Source organism: Mandrillus leucophaeus, unplaced genomic scaffold, assembly GCF_000951045.1.
Source record: "Mandrillus leucophaeus isolate KB7577 unplaced genomic scaffold, Mleu.le_1.0 Scaffold331, whole genome shotgun sequence".
Classification (NCBI taxonomy): domain Eukaryota; kingdom Metazoa; phylum Chordata; class Mammalia; order Primates; family Cercopithecidae; genus Mandrillus; species Mandrillus leucophaeus.
This window is the reverse complement of record NW_012103488.1, coordinates 1,349,115-1,358,434: the sequence shown is the minus strand read 5'-3', so window position 1 is coordinate 1,358,434 and position 9,320 is coordinate 1,349,115. Positions and strand designations below refer to the sequence as shown.

Genomic DNA, 9,320 nt, shown 5'->3' with positions numbered 1-9,320 from the left:
CCCATGACATCAGGGAACATGTCTTTTTTTTTTTTTTTTTTTTTTAAACCAGTTTACATTCAGCATCTATTAGGATACCTGGTAAATAGTAGGCTCTATAGTAATTTTTGAGTGCACTAATGGGCTCATACTCCTTTATATCCTTTAATCACACTGCCATTATTTTGTCTTGGGATGCATGAAGTGGAAAAATGTTTTTTAACCTCCCTAATTAGAGTTACTTTTGTATACTATTTATATGCATTGTATGCCTCACTAGATGGCCCAAGGGAGGCGACCGCGGAGGGTGGCGAGGGGCGGCCAGGACCCGCAGCCCCGGGGCCGGGCCGGTTCAGACCGCCAGGGAGGGCAGGTCAGTGGGCAGATCGCGTCCACGGGATTCAATCTGTGCCCGCCCTGATAACAGTCCTTTTCCCTGGCGCTCACTTTGTGGCTAGCACCCGGCTGGGCGCCTCAAGACCATTCTCTCTTGATCGCTCCTTTGGACTTGGCGGTGGGTATCATCTCCTTACAGATAGGCGCAGAGAGGCCAAGTGACTTGCCCAAGGTCTTTCGTTAGGACGGCTTTTTCCGATTGGCAAGCACTTTACTTGTGTGTTCCTCAAACATCTTTATTTTAGAGATGAGAAACCTAGTGCCTTTTTTTTTTTTTTTTTTTTTTTTTGCAGTTTCTCTTCTCCTGTCTCCTCAAGTGAGATTTTATGCGGGAATTTTTAAAGATTGGCGTCGCCTTGTAGAATATGCGGCTTGTAATTGATGCCTTGTACCATTTACTGGAGGGAAGCGCTTGTTTTGTCACCTCCTGTCCGGCATGACTTAGGTCACTTCAGCCAATCAGCCAATCATTTCTTAGCGCTTGCTCTTAGGCTCTGTGGGTGACCAAAAAAAAAAAAAAAAAAAAAAATCGAAGTGCAGTCCTTGAAACAACAGTTGAACAATTGAAAAAAATAAAAGGTTAGCGGGGAGTGTAATTGGGTACCAGATTGTGTGGGGGTGGGGGTGGGACAGCTATATCATTTATTAGAGTTCACAGAGGGAAGGCATGCTGAAGAAGGTTTGAATTGTGGGAACCCTGTGGATGACTGGAATAGGAAATACAGGGAAAAATGCAGGGTGCGGTGGTTCACCCCTGTAATCCCAGCACTTTGGGAGGCCGAGGCGGGCAGATCACTTGAGGTCAGGAGTTCAAGACTAGCCTGACCAATATGGTGAATATTGGTCTACTAATAGATACAAAAATTAGCCAGGCGTGGTGGCGCGCACCTGTAGTGCCAGCTACTCAGGAGGCTGAGGCAGGAGAATCGCTTGAACTCGGGAGGTGGAGGTTGCAGTGATCCGAGATCGTGCCACTGCACTCCAGCCTGGGCGACAGAGCAAGACTCTGCCGCCCCTAACCCCCTACCCCCGCCAAAAAAAAAAAAAAAGAAAATACAGGGAAAGGAGGTTGGTGGGACTAGGTGGTGGCGGAGATCCAAACCGTCTGGGCCAGAGGCTAGAAACGGTAGTCATTCATTCACTGCCAGAGTTTCTGTCCAAAGGTTAGGAAGCAGATGTTTCGGGGTTCTTTCACGTTGTGCAGATCTATATTTCCATCATTCTGTGTCTCAATGACTTGGTAGCAAAGTAGTTTTCTGTCCTACGACCCACCATATCAAGTCAACAGTGTGTTATCAACAGAAACACATAGGAAAGAACTTCCTGTGGCAGTAGGTGACTGAGAGACGCCATAAGCTTGCATTTCTTCAACTGATGGATGAGCTACCTTAATCTTTCACTTTATAATGGCAAAAATCCAGGACTAACCTTTTGATAGATGATTTCTTCTCAGTCTCCACAGTGCTATTAGACGTTCTGATTTCACACAGGACAATCTTAAAAGTCACTTCGCTACCATTCTAAGGAGGTCTCTCCTGTTTTTACTGATATCATTTATCTCTGTACTTCTCCTGTGTAATATTTATTACAGTTTGAGAATTCATGAACCCTTGTTTGTTTCCTTGTTATTGCCTGCCTGTACTACACTGAAAGCCCCATGACATCAGGGAACATGTCTTTTTTTTTTTTTTTTTTTTTTAAACCAGTTTACATTCAGCATCTATTAGGATACCTGGTAAATAGTAGGCTCTATAGTAATTTTTGAGTGCACTAATGGGCTCATACTCCTTTATATCCTTTAATCACACTGCCATTATTTTGTCTTGGGATGCATGAAGTGGAAAAATGTTTTTTAACCTCCCTAATTAGAGTTACTTTTGTATACTATTTATATGCATTGTATGCCTCACTAGATTTTTGCCTGATAAAGTTTATATACTTGTTTCTAAACCATCATCTAATACTGTTAGCAGATACTGAGTTTCTCCTTACTTAATTTGGCCCCTTATTCTTAATTCCTTTCATGCCTGACTCCCCTGAATGTTATGCCTCTTTTCCTGTAAATGTCTTAGTTTAGATTCTCTTCACTTTTTCCCACTGTGCTCTCTCAAATGACTATTAAGATAGATCTGAACTAGGCTATCTTCTAAAACAGAGGACCTATGTTGAGTAATGACATTTCAGTGCCTATATACTCAGAATTACATTATTTACCAACAGCTTTCTATTTTGGGCCAAGATATGTGCTTGATTGTGACCTACTTCTTTCAGGCTTTATTTAATGGTTGCGGACCCCTTCATTGTTTTTTAAACAAAACTTTTTAACTGAAGAATTACACATATAGAACACCACACAAAACATAAATGGACAAGTTGACATTTTTGTTTGTTTGTTTTTGAGATGGAGTCTTGCTCTGTTGCCCAGGCTGGAATGCAATAGTGCGATCTTGGCTCACTGCAACGTCTGCCACCCGGGCTCAAGCGATTCTCCTGCCTCAGCCTCCTGTGCAGCTGGGAATAAAGGCGCCCACCACCATGCCCTGCTAATTTTTTTAATTTTAGTAGAGACAGGGTTTCAAACATGTTGGCCAGACTGGGCTTGAACTCCTGACCTCTTGATCCACCCACCTTGGCCTCCCAAAGTGCTGGGACTACAGGCGTGAGCCACTATACCCGACCCAAGTTGACATATTTTAGAAGGTGAATACTCCCATTTAAGTACAACTGAGATTTAAAAAAAAAAAAAAAAAAGTTACAATACCCCAGAAGCCTCCATCAATCTTTCTCCATATCCTGCTGGTTTGGATATATCATTTCTATTTACAGCAGATAGGTCATTAGACCTGTTTCAAACTTGAGATTTAAATTTTTAAACTCAGAATTATACAGTTGATTTTAATTTTTACAGACCATTTCAGAGATGTCTTCCAGAAGTCCCAAAGATTTAATTAAAAGTAAGTGGGGATCGAAGCCTAGTAACTCCAAATCCGAAACTACATTAGAAAAATTAAAGGGAGAAATTGCGCATTTAAAGACATCGGTGGATGAAATCACAAGTGGGAAAGGAAAGCTGACTGATAAAGAGAGACACAGACTTGTGGAGGTAAATGGTCTTCTGATCCTTTAAATTGTAAGCTCTCCAAGAAAGCGATGCATGAAGATTTCCTGATGCTACCTTCTTACTCTTGCCGTGTTCCCTGTCTTGTCCAGTTGATTAGTTTTGGAAAGCTGACCTTGGGTTTAGAATCTTAAATTCCTACTTTGACTTTGCCAAGTCTTAGATGTACTTTAGTCATTACTACCTCTTACCTTTTAAATGTAATTGAGTATGTGTTTTTAGGTTACCAGGTACTAAGTTTGTTTTGGAAATAAAGACATTGTGATGAATAGTTTTGCACCTTTCACATAGTCTGTTTCACCTTTAGTATGGTCTCTTTTTCAGTTATTTAAAGCAAAGTAATAACCTAATCCATCATTTTTCCTATAGCTTCTTGATAATGAATATTCTTGATAACTTTTGTTATGCTGTATTTAAGATTGTGGAACATTCTGGCTATTTTCGCCATTTTAAAATTGATAGTGTAACTTAGAAGCATTCGATTTTCCATACTTTTTTTTTTGAGACTGGATCTCAACTCTTGCCCAGGCTGGAGTACAGGGGCTTGATCCTAGCTCACTGCAGCCTCAAACTCTGGGCCTTACGCAATCCTCCTGCCTGGGCCTCCCAAAGTGCTGGAATTACAGGTGTGAACCTCTATGCCTGGCCATTCCATGCTTTTTTGGAGTACTGTATTACTCGTTGATGTACTTTAAGGATACTGTGCTGGGCTTCTGTGTCTTTTTTACTGTGGGAGAAGAGAAAATATTTACCCAACAGTTATATAATCTGGTTTTCCTGTTAATTTACTAAATGTAAAAAATCAAATCTGTCCATTTCAGAGTATTAAATAGCGTTCAAATTTCCTTGTTTAAAACATTTTTTATCATGCATATTGGCTACTTTCCAAGTAATTCTGGTTTTCAGGCTTTTGAAGGAAAAATTATTAGATGTGTTGGCATTTACACTCTGTTCAACTATATTTCAGATTCACTAACTTATAATTTGTTATGGCATAGACAGTAAGGAAGTTAGGAACTTATTAGAACTAGAGGGACTTAAAATGTAATCATAAATATAATCACAAATTTGGATTTAATTATTTTGCAAAAGTGCTTTTATTGTTTGTATTTAGAAGATAAATGGTTAAGGCCGGGCACGGTGGCTCCCGCCTGTAATCCCAGCACTTTGTGAGGCTGAGGCAGGTGGATCACCTGAGGTCAGGAGTTCAAGACCAGCCTGGCCAATATGGCAAAACCCTGTGTCTACTAAAAATACAAAAATTAGCCAGGTGTGGTGGTATGCCCTCGTAATCCCAACTACTCGGGAGGCTGAGGCAGGAGAATCCCTTGAACCCAAGAAGCAGAGGTTGCAGTGAGCCGAGATCGCACCACTGCACTCTAGCCTGGGTGACAAAGCGAGACTCCATCTCAAAAAATAAATACATAAAATAAAATAAAACAAAATAAATGGGTAAACACTATGCCATATGATTTCTTTAAATTCTCTAAACAGGCACATAATAAAACTGGTTTATTTTTTGTAACAACATACATTGAGGTAAATGCTTTTTCAAGCATTGAGAAAACAGTCATCACCAATCCACAGATATGAAGGTTATTTTGCAATCTGGTGAAGGAATCTTATTGCTTCCCTGAGAGATAGCTTTCCATTTCATTCCACTTTTTGAGAAGCACTGGGTACTTTGTTCCTTTATAATCAATTGAAATTAAACTTCCTATGACTTCTACCCATTTGTTCTAATTGTGCCTATTAAGGTTACACAGAACAAGTCTTATTTTTCCTATGCAAACTGGCAACTTATTAGATATGTAAGGAAATTTTGCTTCCTCTTAACTTTTCTGCAGACCAAGCTCATATTCTTCAGCTCTTCTGGCTTATCAAAATCTTAAACAATTTTTAGTTTATTCATATCCCTCCTGAATTATGCACTTAGAATTGAACACAGTATCCTAAATATGTTCTGGCAAACACAGATTGAAATAGTAGTGTTACATCTACTTAGCTGGATACTGTACTCCATTAAAGCCTAAAACTGTATGACTCTCTATCTGTCTCATACTACTGATTTGAGTTAAGCTTGTGGCCAACTAAAATCCGCTCATTTTCAAATGAATAACCATCCCCCTAAACTTAAATTTTCCCCATTTTGTATTTGAACAACTGCTGCTTTTTCCTTCCTAAATGCAGGTTTTAACTTCATGCTGTTTTGACCCTGTTCGCCTATAATTTTAATATTTATTTCTATTATCTTTTTATTTGACTTTTCCTTTATGCCAGCAGCAGTTTGCATATCTTGTGAATGTTTGAAGATGTTAAGCATTCCTTTAGAGATCACCTTCTAGATTCAATATGGAATCATTTATCAAAAGTAAGCAGGTTAATGAATGCATCCCTCTCCTGCTGAAATATTCTGTAACTTTTAAGTTCCACTGATTCCAGTTCATTAATGAGCATGTATATCTTGTGTGACCCACTTTTAGCTTTTAGTTTTTACAAGATCCAGTATTATGGAAGAATGATTACCAAATACTCACGGGAGAGCTAGCCCTTCTTTAGCTTTCTCTCACCACCCTTGATAGAGGTGGTTTCTCCTTTCTTCATGTCTGTGCCCAGTTTTTAATCTGTCTTAACTACAGCACTTACAACGTTGCATTAATACATTGACTTACTTCTCTGTGAGCTATCTGAACATAAAACTTTGGCTTCCTCTCTTTTTTGGCCCTGGTATTTAGCATAATGCTGACTTGATATATAATAAATGCTTCATAAATGCTTGTTGAAGTATATATTGTTTAGCTAGATGTTTGACCTGGCTTTGTTCTAAGATTCTTCTTAGTTTATATCTAGAAAATTCGAGTCCTTGAGGCTGAGAAGGAGAAGAATGCTTATCAACTCACAGAGAAGGACAAAGAAATACAGCGACTCAGAGACCAACTGAAGGCCAGATATAGTACTACCGCATTGCTTGAACAGCTGGAAGAGACAACGAAAGAAGGTGAAAGGAGGGAGCAGGTATTGAAAGCCTTATCTGAAGAGAAAGATGTATTGAAACAACAGTTGTCTGCTGCAACCTCACGAATTGCTGAACTTGAAAGCAAAACCAGTGCACTTCGTTTATCACAGGTGCTAATCATTTCTTTAAACCCAGATTTTTTTTTTTTCTTTCTGATACAGTTTGTAATTCTTAGGAAGAATGAGTTTGTTAATACATGCTTCCCAAATGATCAGACAAATGATTAGTATAGTATACTAACAGGTCACTTGACTTTTTTTGATAGCCCAGTCCCTTCTCTATAAGCAAAAATAGTTAATATGGTACCCTCCACTCCTTGTACCATTGATTTGCCTGGAGGAATATTCAAAAGACAAAATCTACTGTGTATTTACAATTACCAAGGTTTTTTTGAGTTCTTATTTCTGTAGTTTGTATCATGAAAACAGTAGGCTTCATTTTTTTGGTTATTTTTCACATTTGAAACATACAATTATAATATCAAATATACTTTTCCTAACTGCTCTTGCATTTTCTCCCCCTTTTGTTTGAGAGGCACTAGTGTCATAGAAAGAACAAGGATATAGAAGTAGACATGTGAGTTCAGATTTTGGTTTTGTACTTGCCAGCTCTGTGACTCTGAACAAATTTGTTAACCTTTATAGCCTTAGAGACAATACTAGACTTCTCCAGACCCCTGTCCTAAATCTTAGTTTCTTTCTTTTTTTAAACATATAAGCTAAACCTGAGTTTCCACATCAGTAAAATCAGGATAGGAATACTGATAATTAAATGTGATAATGTATGTAAATTGCCTCACATAGTGCCTAATATACAGTAGGTGCTCAGTAAATGGTTACTTACTGATCAGACCTTTGATTCTTTTGGAGATTTGGACATTCGATAATACTAACATTAGTATCATCTATGGGCTGGGCGTGGTGGCTCACGCCTATAATCCCAGCACTTTGGGAGGCCAAGGCGGGTGGATCACCTGAGGTCAGGAGTTTGAGACCAGCCTGGCCAACACAGTGAAACCCCATCTCTACTAAAAATACAAAAATTAGCCAGGCGTGATGGCACGTGCCTGTAATCCCGGCTACTCAGGAGGCTGAGGCAGTCGAATCGCTTGAACCTGAGAGATGGAGGTTGCAGTGAGCTGAGATAGTGCCACTGCACTCCGGCCTGGGTGACAGAGTGAGTCTCTGTCTCAAAAACAAAACAAAACAAAAAATCATCTATAGCTTTCAAATATCTCTCAGTGCTGTTAAGAATCTTTCTCTGTACTTTATTTCCCATTTAGGGGAGATAGTGGTCAGACCTATACATTTATGTGTATTTTCATAGATAGGTGTTTGAGTGTTTCTGCAGATGAATTCAAAAAGGCGAAGTTTTTCTAGAGAATTTCCACAGAACTGAAACTCATAAAACATTACAGTCAGATTCAAAGTAGCTGACTAAAATTTTTCTTTGAAGTTCAAGAGTTAGTTTCTCCACTTTTGGAATGTGAAATACAAGCTTGGTAGAAATTATAATTTTAAAAATTTTTATTTATTTTTTATTTTTTGAGACAGTCTCATTTTGCGGCCCAGGCTTGAATGCAATGGCGCAATCTCAGCTCACTGCAACCTCCACCTGGGTTCAAGCAATTCTCCTGCCTCAGCCTCCCGAGTATTTGGGATTACAGGCGCCTGCCACCATGCCCTGCTGATTTTTGTATTATTAGTAGAGACGGGGTTTCAACATGTTGGCCAGGCTGGTCTTGAACTCCTGACCTCAGGTGATTGCTCACCTCGGCCTCCCAAAGTGCTGGGATTACAGGTGTAAGCCACCGCACCTGGCCCGAAATTATAATTTTTAAAGATGTATTCTTATAATACTTTTGTGGGCTACCCATATTGATTTCTGTATTTAACTAGCATGTCTGACTTCTATAACAACTTCCAAATGTCAGTGTGTTACACAACAAATGTTTATTTTTCTCTCATGCCAGTCTAGTCCAGATTGGAGTGGAGGAAGCTTTGCTCCACAGAGTCATTTGACTCCAGGTTCCTTCCTTCTAGTGGCTCCACCCTCCTTTAGGGTGGGGTCCCCCACCAAGACCTCTGTATGTAGCTGTGAGATGGAGCCTGTGGAGAACTGCCTAGGAGGGTTCTGGGGCCAGGCCTGGTATTGACATGTCTCACCTCTGCTCACATTCCACTGGAACATGGCTCCACTAACCACAGGGCAGGCTATGAATCATAGTCTATAATGTGCCCAGGGTAAAAGGAAAGGGGTTTGGAGAACTATCTTTGTCATAGTTTCCACCTCGAGGACTGAATTGAGAGAGAGAAAGGGCTACATATTAAAGTGAATGAATAGAGCATCTTTGGAGAAAAATAATTTTTTTGAGCTTCTTTGCCAGTATTCACAAGTCTCTTATAGCTATTAAAAGACTGAAATACAGCTTTTTCTATGTTTGTTGGCCAGCCTGGCTACCTAGCCACCTACGTCTCTTTTATTCCTCTGAGAAAATGAAAAGAGGAGAGAAATAATTTTTGAGTCCCATATAATCTATATGAACTAATACTAACTAATAATTAGTACTTTTTTTTTGAGATGGAGTCTCACTCTGTCGCCCAGGCTGGAGTAATTTTTGTATTATTAGTAGAGATGGGGTTTCACCATGTTGGCCAGGCTGGTCTTGAACTCCTGACCTCAGGTGATCTGCCTGCCTTGGCCTCCCAAAGTGCTGGGATTACAGACGTAAGCCTGATCTTGGCTCACTGCAACCTCCTTCTCCCGGGTTCAAGTGATTCTTCTGCCTTAGCCTCCCGAGTAGCTGGGACT

The 9,320-nt window shown here is 39.8% G+C and overlaps 1 protein-coding gene across 1 annotated transcript in view; it reads left to right on the top strand.

Annotated features, from left to right (window-relative positions):
- The first annotated feature begins 255 nt into the window (after window positions 1-255).
- CEP55 (centrosomal protein 55kDa) overlaps window positions 256-9,320 on the top strand; it is a 25,664-nt gene continuing 16,599 nt past the window's right edge. The window contains exons 1-3 of the mRNA XM_011988488.1: window positions 256-493; window positions 3,284-3,478; window positions 6,344-6,619. Of these exons, the coding sequence (XP_011843878.1) occupies window positions 3,296-3,478; window positions 6,344-6,619 (459 nt within the window). The 5' untranslated portion in view covers window positions 256-493; window positions 3,284-3,295. The remainder of the gene's footprint in view (window positions 494-3,283; window positions 3,479-6,343; window positions 6,620-9,320) is intronic.